The sequence below is a fragment of the Salvelinus namaycush genome, chromosome 42 (genome assembly GCF_016432855.1).
Source record: "Salvelinus namaycush isolate Seneca chromosome 42, SaNama_1.0, whole genome shotgun sequence".
NCBI classification, from domain to species: domain Eukaryota; kingdom Metazoa; phylum Chordata; class Actinopteri; order Salmoniformes; family Salmonidae; genus Salvelinus; species Salvelinus namaycush.
The window spans coordinates 13,111,582-13,125,604 of record NC_052348.1 but is presented as its reverse complement, the minus strand read 5'-3'; the positions used below and the strand labels follow the sequence as shown (position 1 = coordinate 13,125,604).

General features: G+C 41.6%; 1 protein-coding gene across 1 annotated transcript; it reads right to left on the bottom strand.

Moving 5' to 3' along the window:
* Window positions 1-11,891: 11,891 nt before the first annotated feature.
* On the bottom strand, window positions 11,892-13,743 carry LOC120034745. Its single transcript, XM_038981349.1, has 3 exons — window positions 13,542-13,743; window positions 13,118-13,428; window positions 11,892-12,705 (listed from the first exon to the last, which is right to left on the bottom strand). Exons 1-3 carry the CDS (start codon window positions 13,551-13,553, stop codon window positions 11,892-11,894), a joined length of 1,137 nt encoding a protein of 378 aa, XP_038837277.1. The 5' UTR covers window positions 13,554-13,743.
* Between the last annotated feature and the right edge of the window lie 280 nt (window positions 13,744-14,023).

Below are 14,023 nucleotides of genomic sequence, written 5' to 3'. Positions count from 1 at the left end.
GTTTCTAGGCATCAGGGGACCGTGCCATGGTGCTGAAATGTTTCGAGTCTGGGCAGCACCTGAGACCGCGGCATGGTGCTGAAATGGAGCAGGGCTCAGTTCTATGGGTATCTCATGCGGATTTTCCTGCTAGCCTATGTATAACGATACTATAATTACATTATTTTCATCCATCCGTCAACACAAATGGCATGTCAACGTTTCCCAAATAATAATGCAATGAAGCCAAGCCGAGATGTATGATTCTTCATCCAGAGGACGAAGCACCACTGTATCATCTAAAACCTTCAGAGAGATCCCTTAAAACTGCAGTATAAATTCTCCACAGCTGTTATGGTAGCTAGGTAATTTAGCAAGACATGGACGAATCCAACACATAGCGTTTCTACTGAGGTGACTCACTGTCATGTTGCTAGTTCTAATGACGCTATTAAAACAAGAATAGTTTTACATTTAAGTCATTTAGCAGACGCTCTTATCCAGAGCGACTTACAAATTGGATAGTTCATACATATTCATCCTGGTCCCCCCGTGGGGAATGAACCCACAACCCTGGCGTTGCAAGCGCCATGCTCTACCAACTGAGCCACACGGGACCACATCTAGTTATTTGTAATTGCTCTGGGAGCTAGTTATTGCAGAGCCCAGCTACACATCCTGCTTGCTGGGCTCATTATGGACAGCCAATGAGCAGTTCAGGTGAAAAAGTCATCCAGATCTGATCCCTAAAGCATACATGCTACTAGGAAACTGTAGCAACCTGCCGGCCTGCACAATCCTCCATGGCACTAATGCTACACGCGCAGTATGGTATGCTAACATCCCACAACAATTACCCAATTGAATTACTTGCCTAAACTTCCAATCATACTTATTTTCTAATATCAACCACGGTTTCTGCACTTAAGGCAGACTTGCTATTAGAACAAGATGGAATTAGGAAAAGTCTAAAGCTCGTTAAACGTAGGCTAAAATTAACCTTACCTGGCTGTCGTCAGCCATTATGTGTAGCCCGTTAATTAAGGGTCTGCGCCTCTTTTATTTATCCGTTATTTTACCAGGTAAGTTGACTGAGAACACGTTCTCATTTGCAGCAACGACCTGGGGAATAGTTACAGGGGAGAGGAGGGGGATGAATGAGCCAATTGTAAACTGGGGATTATTAGGTGACCGTGATGGTTGAGGGCCAGATTGGGAATTTAGCCAGGACACCGGGGTTAACACCCCTACGACAAGTGCCATGGGATCTTTAATGACCTCAGAGAGTCAGGACACCCGTTTAACGTCCCATCCGAAAGACAGCACCCTACACAGAGCAGTGTCCCCAATCACTGCCCTGGGGCATTGGGATCTTTGTTTAGACCAGAGGAAAGAGTGCCTCCTACTGGCCCTCCAACACCACTTCCAGCAGAATCTGGTCTCCCATCCAGGGACTGACCAGGACCAACCCTGCTTAGCTTCAGAAGTAAGCCAGCAGTGGTATGCAGGGTGGAATGCTGCTGGCCTCTAATACTGTAGGTGTTCTGATAGGCTACTGCAGCTGTTCTGATAGGCTACCTCAGCTGTTCTGATAGGCTACTGTAGCTGTTCTGATAGGCTACTGCAGCTGTTCTGATAGGCTACCTCAGCTGTTCTGATAGGCTACCGCAGCTGTTCTGATAGGCTACTGCAGCTGTTCTGATAGGCTACTGTAGCTGCTCTGTAACTGTTAAACTAGTCTAATCTAATCTATCCATTGAAAATCCGTCAGTGAACCGTCCTCAAACACAATGAACTGATGTCAATATGGAAATTAACCTTCACATAAAGATATCAAATACATGACGTCAGATATGCCTAGAGGTATTGTTGACTTAATCAGAATACAGGATGGAGGCCAAGATGGCGTCGCTGTGAGAGGGAGTGTTTTCTCGCTCTTCAAAGCAATATTGAGGGTTAGGTGGTTAACAGTCAAATATTGGCTATTAATATTGAAAGAAACTAACTATAACTTTTTTTATGGACATGGGATAAGTTTAGAGTTAGTTTTTGTCAAGTTGAATGGGAAGAACACGACAGACAGACAAAAGTAGACGAAATATCCAAGTCTCGCAGAAGACGGCTGACATGCTAGCTAGCCACAACGAGAACCAGAGCAGCATGGATACACAAGAAGCCGCGAACTCAAGCAAGAGAAAGAACAAAACTGACCAGGATGAAATCCTTGCAACCTCTTTACCTCAGACCCCAGGTAAAAATCCACCGGTGAAAAAAGTAAAAGAAGACATTTCCATGTCTGAACTTTTCTCTGCAATCCAGTCCCTGTCTACTAAACAAGACGCCACGCTCTCCAAAGTGTCCCTCACAGAGCGGGCTACAGAAGAAACATCAAAGAAGATCGATAATTTGTCAAACTGTCAATCAACTACACAAAATTGTGAGCGAGAACAAGGATAAGATAACGTTCCTAGAGAATGAGCTGAAGAAAATGCAATCCAAAAATAATGAGCTGTGTGAGAATGTAGCTGAACTTCAAAGGTACTCTCGCAGGTGGAATCTGAAAATCCAAGGTGTAAAAGAGGTAGAGGGAGAGGATATTAGAGAAGTAGTCATTAATATCCTGGGAAAAGTGGCACCATGCATCAAAGACAGGCTAAGAGACGTGATTGATGGGGTACATCGACTTGGGAAACGAAGATCGGATGGACCCCCTCGCAATATCATCTTGCGCTTAACTATGCGCCATTACAGGGACATCATATGGAAAATGGCCAAGGGGAACAAGTTTCTGGACCAGAAGAAACTCCGCATCAAAGAAGCCCTGATACCGCAGGATCAGGCTGCCAGAGAGAAACTGTGGCCGCTTATACAGAAGGCGCGACAAGAGGGAAAGAATGCGGGGTTCAAGGGCCCACACGCATTTATTGAAGGAAGAATGATTACTGGGTAACTGTTGACATTAACCAAATTGGAACTGTTAGTACTACCATGAGTACAGTTAATGTATTGCCAATTATACATGTACCGTTCGAACTACAACTGATGAACACTTGCCAAGAAAAGGAAGTAAATAGATTTGTTATTCTGTTAACCACCGCTACCTCAGCTGAGCGTAGTTTTCCGTCAGGGTAATCCTCTCAAGGTTCACTGTTTGTTTTATTGTTCACGTTAATACTTGTTATCTAATTTGTGTTCTTTCTTTTTTAATGCAGGAGTTCGTTTTCAATTCACTCAATATCGTTAGTCTGAATGCTAGGGGTTTGAGAAATCCTACAAAAAGGAAAGCTTTATTTGTATACTGTAAACGCAGTAACGCAGATTTTGTCCTTCAGGAAACTCATTCGGGTGAAAGTGATTTGAAATTTTGGAAAGCACAATGGGGAGATGTGGCCTATTTCAGTCATGGATCAAATCATTCTGCTGGTGTTTTGACACTTATTCACAAGTTTAAAGGTGACATTCTAGAATCCACATCTTCACAAGACGGCAGATGGGTCATACATTACATCTGTAATGTATACGGACATAACTCACATGCACCTAATAAGACCCTTTTTACCCAATTTACCAGGAAAGTACAGGATTTAAGCAACAAATACTCAGAGGCTTTTCTAATTATTTCAGGCGATTTTAATGTAACACCTGATGCATCTGTTGATCGTTTTCCTCCTAGAACGAGACAAAACCCTCAAAATAGTAACATTATTATTACATTATGCAAGGATCTCTGTGTTGAGGATGCCTGGCGTTATTTCAATCCGGATGCTAAGGGTTAGTAGCACAGAACTATTTATATCTTTGTAAAACATGCGAATTACTTTAATAAAATTTTTACCAAATCCAAAAAGTAAAAGAGAAATTAATGTTCAATTGTGTCAAAGGCTGAGTCAACATCTGAGTCAATTGCATCTGAATAATCTATAAGGTCCAAGACTAAACGAATGTTAGAGCTTATGTGACGGCCCTTCATAAATCCTGTTTGAGTCTCATTTATAATGGTATCTATTCCTTTCTTTAATCTTTTGGCATAAACCAGAGCAATCAATTTGTAATCAACATTTAATAAAGTAATTGGTCTCCAATTGTCAATGAGAGAAGGGTCTTTATCAGGCTTCGGAATCAATGAAATAAGGCCCTGTTTCATAGTGGAGACCATTTCCCCATTTTTAATGCAATCTTGAAACATATTGAAAATCGGGTCTTCTAGCAACTCCCAAAACTGTCTATAGAATTCAACTGACAGGCCATCGGGGCCAGGTGATTTCCCTTTTTTCATTGAATTCAGAGCCTCTCTAATTTCTCCAATTGACACAGGTGAATCGCAAACTGAGTGGAAATCATCCTCAATTACAGGGACATAATTCTGAATGTGGCAAATGTAGCTTTCACAACCATCTTCCTGAAATTGAGAGCTGTAAAGGTTTTCATAAAAGGAATTGACAAATGATGATATTGTAATGGGATCTTTGCATAAAACATTGTTAATTCTTCAGATAGATTATCTTTCTTTAGAAAACTGTCAAGCTTGCTCATCATCTCCTTTTCTCTATGGTTCTTTAATTGCATCAGCTCTTTGGCGCGTTTAATGGCTACCACTCTGACTTTATATTTGAAAAATTCCCATCTACTTCCATGACCCAAGTCTTTTCTTGCAAAAATATCTTCAGCTAATGATTTGATGTTTTCAATGAGAGCAGTATCTTTAAGAAGTGTATTGTTTAATTTCCAATATCCTCGAGTACCTTTTGATTTTTTAGTAGCTTGTAAATTCAGGGAAATCAAGTGATGATCAGAAAAGGGAGCCAACTGATGATCTACATCTATAACAAATTGTAACAAAAAAGGGGAAATTAGGAATAAATCTATTCTAGATTTACGTGACATAGTTTTGTTGGTCCAGGTATAACCCTTAATACTTCCAAAAGATTTAGTATCAACAGAAGTGTACGACAGGGATGCCCAATTTTGACATTTTTATTTATTTTGGTTGTGGAACTTCTATCTCTAGATATTCTGAATGATGCAAATTTGTATGGCTTAACCATTTTTAACAAAGAAATCAAAATTTCCCAACTGGCTGATGATACTACTCTTTTCTTAAGAGACAAAGACCAGGTCGCACATGCCCTTAATGCTATAACTGCATTTTATTTGACATCAGGATTAATGCTGAATGTTTCTAAATGTGAAATCTTATGTTTATTTGACTCTGATGATAGAAATTGAAAATATTCCTGTAAAGGACTGTGTTAAATATTTAGGAATACATCTGTCAAAAAACCACTTAGTCAGACAACATTTGAATTTCTCTCCTACAATTAAGAGAACTAAAAATATATTTAATAATTGGCTACAAAGAGATCTTTCTATACTTGGGAGAGTACTTCTGTCCAAGGCAGAGGGACTGTCTCGTTTTGTGTACCCCTCATTATCGTTATGTGTAAATCCATCTACTTGTAAAGAGATCAATAAGACCTTTCTTGACTTCATCTGGAAAAATAAGTCTCACATACTAAAAAAATCTGTCCTTTCTAACAAAAGAGCTGAAGGCTGTCTAGAAGTGTTGGATTTTGTTGACATAAATAACACTTTCAAGATAAACTGGTTGAATTTGTTTTTGATCGATACTGATTCAATATGGTATTTCATTCCAAATAATGTGTTTAATAAATTGGGAGGACTTCAATTTTTACTGAAATGTAATTATATTCCTGAAAGATTACCTGCTAAATTGGCTAGGTTTCACCAACAAGCTTTACTGGCCTGGAAAATATGTTTCCTGCACAATTTTTCCCCTCACAAAGCTCTTTTGTGGAATAATTCAGACATAACTGTAAGGAATAAGTCATTGTTCTACCCCAGCTGGCATGAGAGGAATATTGACTTTGTTCTTGATATTTTCGACAACAAGGGTAATATTCTCACATATGAACAATTTAGAACATTGAAAGATTTTCCAATACCTTTCAGAGAGTTTATTTCTGTGATCAAAGCCGTTCCCAGTGGTCTAACTACACTTATGAAAAGTCATCTTCATTTTGGGAATGATCACAAAGTTTATCCAGAACTCAGATTGGAAGGCGTGGGCTTACTTGAGAGATGTTGTTGTAATAAATATATAAGACAAATTCTTCATTCACAAAACCAACTTACACCGAGAGGAAAGTTTTTCTGGAACATGCTTATGCCTGACATTGTCTGGAAAAATGCATGGTTTAGGCCTTACAAATACTGTACACCAAACAAAGTTAAGGAAGTGCACTTCAAAATTTTACATAAGATATATCCATGTAATTCTATGATTTCCAAATTTGTGGCTATTGATGATATCTGCGTTTTCTGTGAAAAAGGTGAGAATCTGTCACACTTGTTCTTTGAATGTAAATTTGTGTCAGAATTTTGGGAAAACCTTGCAAAGTACTTATTTACCATTATGAACACTGCCTATATTTTTAACATAAAATATATAATATGTTACTATTGCAATGATAACAAGACCACTGAAATTATTGTTATTTTTTAAATTCTTGTTGCCAAATACTTTATACACAATCAAAGATTCCAAAATTCTGTACCAAAATTACCAATTTTTCTGATTGAATTTAATTATTTAATTAAAACATTAACCCTAGTGAATAACAACAAGAATAACATCTTCATGAATCATTATAATAAGATCTTTTCAGAGTGAATATAATTGCACTTAAATTGTTTATTTTTTGTATTTTATTTTATTGATATTTTTTGTATGTTTGAGTATTGTTAATACCTGTGTTTGGTTTGCTAGACATGTTTGATGTGCAATGTAAGTTGATTTTTGTATTATGAATTAAAAAAGAATAAAAATAAAATAAAAATACTTAATCAGAATACATATCATAGTGTTACAGTACGTGCTGTTGACAGCCTACCCCGAACTCAAACAGGAACATGGATTTTGTGAAGTCTGTTGTGAATGTATAGTAATGTTTTTACAATTGTATAACTGCCTTCATTTTACTGGACCCCATAAAGAGTAGCTGCTGCAGCTAAAGGGGATCCACAATAAATACAAATACAAACCCAATGCACCATGATAACACATGCATCAACTTGTTTTGACATATCACATGGGATATGACAGTTCCTGATTCTGAGATACTGTAAATCAACAGACCTTGAGAGGAGATAAAAGAACATCTGTTGATCTATTTCACAGGTTTCTGGTGGTTTCTAAGCATTCTACATGTGTTGGGGAAGGAGGGTGGGATCTCTCCAGAGCATCTAATTACATCAATCATGTCTTGCCATGCATGTGATATGAGATAATGTTATGTACCATGCAAATATACATTGCCTAAGGCTGCAGTGCTATACTCCATGGAGACAGTGTTCATTGTTCATTTTACATGATGGATATATGCTACTCCATTTCATACAATCAATCATCAATCAGTACAATTTATTTATAAAGCCCTTTTTACATCAGCAGATGTCACAAAGTGCTTATTCAGACACCCAGCCTAAAACCCCAAATAGCATGCAATGCAGATTTAGAAGCACGGTGGCTATGAAAAACTCCCTAGAAAAGCCGGAACCTAGGAAGAAACCTAGAGAGGAACCAGCTCTGAGGGGTGGCTAGTCCTCTTCTGGCTGTGCCGGTGGAGATTATAAGCGTACATGGCCATTAAGGCCAGATTGTTCTTCAAGTACTGTAGTTCAAAGTTCTTCATCGATGACCAGCAGGTCAAAAAAAAATGTGGTTATAGAGGGTGCAACAGGTCAGCACCTCAGGAGTAAATGTCAGTTGGCTTTTCATAGCCGAACATTCAGAGGTCGAGACAGCAGGTGTGGTAGAGAGAGAGAGGGAGAGAGAGAAAGAGGTGGGGGAGAGGGAGAGAGAGCGAAGATCGAAACAGCAGGTCCGTGACAAGGTATCACGTCCGGAGAACACACATGTGTTACATGATGTTTGGCTGTGCTGTGTGAAGTGTTATCTTATGGGTTTGGTGATTGTTCTGTGTGAAGCCGTATTCTGCATTGCATCATGGAATGTGATGTGAAATCCCTGGGCCGATGGCTGTTGAAGCTACTCCACTGCACTGCTGCTGTGAGCAGGAGTGGAGAGAAGCCATGCTTTTATTAGACTCTTGTTCTGTCACTCTTCTCCTGCTCTCCATCTCAAAGGCTGCCAAATATTTTGAAGAGTGGTTAAAGAGGTGGCTGTGTGCACACACACAACTCAGACTCCAACTCTATTATAGGTTTGTCTTACTCCAGAATACACCCATAATTGTGATTCACACAGTATGGTTCTATGTTTTCCACTCTGTGATTAAAAGTAGTTCTCAGAATAGAGCTATTTTGAATTGACCAAAGCCCTTCTCCCCAATTGCTCAGTTTGGCCGGGCGCAGACAGCTTTGGGAAGAGTCTAGTTGGTTCCAATCTTCTTCCGTTTATGAATGATGGAGGCCACTGTGTTCTTGGGGACCTTCAATATTGCAGAAATGTTTTGGTACCCTTCACCAGATCTGTGCCTTGACACAATCATGTCTCTATGGACATTCCTTCGACCTCATGGCTTGATTTTTTGCTCTGACATACACTGTCAACTGCTGGACCTTATATATTCAACATACAGATAACATCTCAGAGGGTTGATCTAGCTGCAGATAGCTAATTCTCCTCTATGTGTTTTCCCCTTGCTGCTAATAAGCTCTTATCAATCTAACTAAAGGAATAGAGAACATCTGGTTATCTGACAGGTCTATGCAGCAACTATTGTATTAGAGTCAAGCTCTGGTTATTATATTTTACTAGACAAGTCAGTTAAGAACAAATTCGTATTACAATGACAGCAGGTTAACTGCCTTGTTCAGGGGCAGAATGACGGATTTTTACCTTGTCAGCTCAGGGATTTGATATAGCAACCTTCTCGGTTACTGGCCCAACGCTCTAACCACAAGGCTACTTGCCACCCCAAGTCCTGCCAACTCAAAAACTGCACAATAAATGTGTAACCAAGGGGGAACTAGCACATTTCTCTGAGAAAAGCTGCTTCAGTGCTACCAATCATCCAAAACACTTGAAACTCTTGTAAAATAATTTGCATTTATTTGATCAAATAGACTTTGAAAGGGTAAACATGCAGAAATTCCTCTTGTCAAAAGTCTTGCTGTTACAAAAGTAGTTCTTCATGCAGCGTACAGGTTACAGGTTCTTCTTGGTGAAGCGCCTGAATGGCTTCATCATTGCTGAAAAGACCCTGACAATCAAGGATCGTTTTTTGATAGGCTGAGATATGGAGGGAGAAACCTCTCCAACTGAGCTAGAAACACAAGAGAAATGGATGGGGTAAGAGAGAAAGGAAATTGAGCGAGAGAGAGAGAAGAGATAGAGAGAAATACAGTATAATAATTTTGAAAAATAACAGTGCTATGAGTTTGGTAGGCATACTCTATGTTTCTAACACACACCTAAACAAAACTACAAGCTATAGCAGAGCTCTAAAACATCCTTACCTATGCAATGTCCATCAGTAGAGGGAATCTCAGTCTGTTCCTGGACTGAATGGCAGTCCTTTTTGTTTTTCTCTCTTGGAACGCTAACAGGAGAAAGGTAAGAAAATGGTACAGAGAATAAATAATAATAAATGGAACACTTCTGAATCCAAGGCAACAATTTTAGTGATGAATAAACATATTTATCGCATGTATGTGTCTTATCATAGCCACATCAATAACATCAGCACCTAACTGGAACAAAAAAAATGCTAACTCCCTGCTATACCTGAAGTGATCCTGAGTTTGGTCATTGAAAAGCAAAGGAAGCTCCTTCTTGCTTTCTGCTCAGCCCCCCTCTCTGTCTCAGCCTGGTCTGATGGGTTTGTTGCAGCAGAAGCTGGTCTTGATGCCTCCTTGCATCCCTGTACCAGCTGCTGGGTCAAGGACTTTACCAGGACTCTGTCAAATGCAGGGTCCTGGGAGGAAATAGCTGCTTGCAGGGTGTTATAAGAGCCAAACTCCTCCATGAGGTTTTTATGTACACCTCTGAACACCCTGTGGATGTGCAGGTTCTGGGAATATGGCTGTGTCCTGGAGAATCTGATGCAGCACAGAACTCAGACAGGACTTGTCTGATGAGTTGCTGAGATGTTTCTGTCATGTCTGCTGCCTGTTGGGAGGGTCCATCTAGGGCTGAGGGTCTGATCTTCGATAGCAACCGTATCACCAGTATGGTGACCAAACACATGACATCATCTTTGCTGGAGTCCATCAAGTACTGCAGTAGGAATGCAGTGGCACTGCTGATGTCCGGGATGATTAAGAGCTCCCTCAGATGGCCAGAGCTGCTGGGGATGCACACCTCCTTCTCTTCAATGTCAATCCCATCTCCCTTTGGTACCAAAGAGGTTCCCTTGCTGGTGAAAGACGGAGTGGATGATCGAAAAGAGGCTTTAGCACTCGGTGGTCGGCTGCTGTCAGTCATTGGACTGTTACGATGCAGGGGTTCATCTGTGTGTGCCATCAAATCTCTGGCATTTTAGAGTCCCTGATGTCGATGCAGGAGCTCCTGACTATGGGGCAGGTCAGATCAAAAGGCACTTCGTCAGGGATGGGAGTGCCAGGGAGGTTGATCTCTAACTCACACTCTGACCTAGGACCCTTTGAAGAGCTGGACAAGGAACTATGACCCTTTAAAGAAGTGGACAAAGATGAACAGGTTCTAGGGATGTCTTGGCAGACTTCTTCACTGTCATCCTCACTTTTCTCAACCTCCTTCAGCATAGTTCCTACCATATCGTTGATCTGAAGGAGCTCCCTGGAATCCTTCATTCGCCCTACCTAAGTTTGAGATTTCACTCTGGATAGAAACCAGGATTTCCCCAAGGGTCTCTTTGGAAGAAGCATTTTCTGTCCTTTCGGATCCGGATGGCTTCAGCCCTGTGAAGAAATCCTTAAGTGTGTTCTTCATACTGACGCAGATGGTCTTAGCTGTTGACCAAAGCTTCTCCTCTGATATTTTAACACTCAATTCAGTATCATCCAGTTGGGAGCCCCGTGGGAGCACTGCGAACTTTCCCACTTCTTTCCAGTAGCACAGTGCCAGTGGACTCATTTTTCTGGAAAATAGTCGCCATTCCTTTGACAAAGGTTTCCACTAATCCAGAGGCTGTATTTTGAGAGGACATGGAGGCAATCTCTGATGGCGAGCTAGATGATAAGCCAGCCTGCGGACTTTTCTGAAGACCAGTATGGCTGATCTGTGTGATAAAGGAATGACTGATCTCATCAGCACTTTACTCACTGCCTCTTCTGCCTGAGTCTGAAAGTCATTGCTAGAGAGCTTCTTAATGCTCTGAATCAGACTAGTAGAGGACTGTGTGATTCTGACACTCTCTTCTGAGCTCAGTTGAGAACATTGAGTACTCACACTCAAGTCTTCATTGGGTGAGGGTGACTGGGAAATAGTATAGTCATCAAGCTCTGATAGGACACCATCAACCAACCAACAAGCCTCTAGGGACTCATCAGATGAACTGACAACGTCCAAGGATTTACTCTCCACTTTTGATAACTCTGACTTGTAGATGGAAAAAACACTGCTAAGAACTTCTTGAGTACTGGTATCCAGATTGGAGAGACAGAGAGCTGATATTGGTTGGCTCTCACTGGGAACTCTACTAAGTTTGGTGCTGGGTAACTGGACCTCAACAGTTGAAACAGTTGCCTTTTCCAGGGTGTCTGAAGACTCCTGAAGAGAAGCATCCTTAGCCACACCTTCTTCTCGAGCGGATAGAGTTAAAAGGTCCCTCAGCTTTGCTCGTATAAGGCCGTAGAGTGTGCGGGCTGGAGAGAAGGTTATCTTCTGTGAAGACCCTGTTTTGTGGTCATTTACAGGAACTGGCCAATCAACTGCTTCACATGTGCCTTCAAATGATGTCTATCGTCTCCATGCCTCCCACAAATGCCTTAACAATCACCGTGGCAGTGGAGGTTACAGATGTCAGGGCTGTAGAGCTGGTATTCAGGGGTGCTTCAGTAAAGCTAGGAGCAGCACTAGAAGGCCTAGAGGAAGGAGCCATGCCAGAAGAGCTGCTGACTTTCCTTGTAAGGATGGTGCTCACCGCCTTGAGGGCTTTAGACTGAAAGTCGGGGCTAGAGAGGGTCTGAAGCTTTCTGGCCACCACACTGGTAGAGGATCCAGTCTCTTTGGGAAAGTGAGTGGTTCCTTCTTTCCCAGATGGACACTCAACATCAAGGTCACATTGAAGATTGGTCAGAAATTTAGACCCCAAGATTGTCATCTTCTTGGCCAGGTCCTGTGCCATTTTGTCCATTGTGCCGACAATGGCATCCAGCACATCATCGGTCACAGGGTCCATGAGGGGCTCGATAAACCCTACCCACTCTGGCTCAGACGTTTTGCTCTGTAGCTCGGCCAGGATCTGCACCGAGGCTACCCGAATGACCTCCTTGCCTGCTGCTATGTCCTGACTGTCCATAGGGGGGCAACTCCCCGATGTGGCCTGAATGGCCACTGAGAGGCCAGAGTTAAGCTGGTGTACTACCTCCCCCACGATAGCACAGCTCAACTCGGAGGAGCTGGAGGAGGTGGGGTTGGAGTGACCCTCAACCAGGGATATCAGGAGGCTCTCTTCCGTTACCCCAAAAAGAGCCTTCAGAGGCTCCTCCATGAGGGGAGCCTCTCTAGTTGCAGGCAAGCTCTGCAATGAGGTCTGGGACCTTGAAGATAAACACACAATCACCACTTATGCCATGCAAATGTGACCAACTGGTATCTTATCTGGGTCATTAGTGAGCCTGAAAACCAAATTAGAGCAATGATGGTTTACTTCTCATACCATCGTAGTTCTAGAAGCCTAAAGCCAACTGACACCATTTTTTGCCTGATTTTTTATGTTTATACGACATCAGAATATGACTAATTCTGAAAGGCATGTACCTGATCTATTTATTCATAGATTACTTTATGGCTTACCCAGTTAAAAATGACTTGCACCTGGACCCACCCCCTCAGGGGCAACATTTCTGACCAGAACTTAAAACTACAAGGTATGAATTCCAAGTTAATAATTTATGATAATAATTTCAAGACCTGACCCATACTTAAGTTCAAATATTGCTGTGAACATACCTCTTAGGCGACCAGCATGATGATGAGGTTCTGCGAGTGGATTTTTGGCGGCACCCTGCACTGCCATTCCTCCTCCTCTCCTTAGTCCAGTAGTTCATCTCACTGATCAGCAGCCTTTTCTCTCTCTCATCCAGACTGCCTAAGGAATCCTCAGACCCTGTCAGAGAGCACTGGGATTCTGGGGAGGTTGCCCCACTCCTCAGGTTCACCCCCATGATACGAGCTAGCGCTGGTAGGAGAATGCGGAGGGCTGTCTGGGTCACGACCTTAACAATCTTCAGACACAGCATGGAGAGCTGCTCGAATGTCAGCTATGACCAACAAAAAGAGTAATGTTTTTGCCAATCAACCAATTCCATGACACCATTCCCTATATATCTATAGTGCACAACTTCTGACCAGAACCTTATGTGGAGAGACTTACGTTATTTTTCATGCCATGCTGAATCACTCTCCATTGGCTAGAGAAAAGAAAAGAAAGGAAACATATTTTAGCTGCACACTGGTGTTGAGTTAGTGGAGTCACTAGATAGCCATGTTAGGGATAATAAAAGTGTATTTAATTAAGCTATTAGCAAGTACATGAGTCATTTTGTTCTTGATTTACAGCAAGAGTTAGGGGTGTGGTTACAGTGATGTTAGGGTTAGGTGTAGTGTTTAAAATCCATTTGTGGTTAGAAGGTGCACTATGACTATAAATTCAGATAAGTTGTATGTGAGGTTGGAAAAAGACATGGAACTTGCTCATCAGTTAGACTCCTCAGGAAAGAGAGGAGGATTGGGGCACAGCATGTCCCAATCTTGAGAGAAGGCATTAGAGTCCTCTGAGCCTCCTTCTCCAGCTGCTCAATGATAGATCCCCTTTCCCGGAAACCACACCCGGGTGTCTGAGAAGACTCTGGGAAA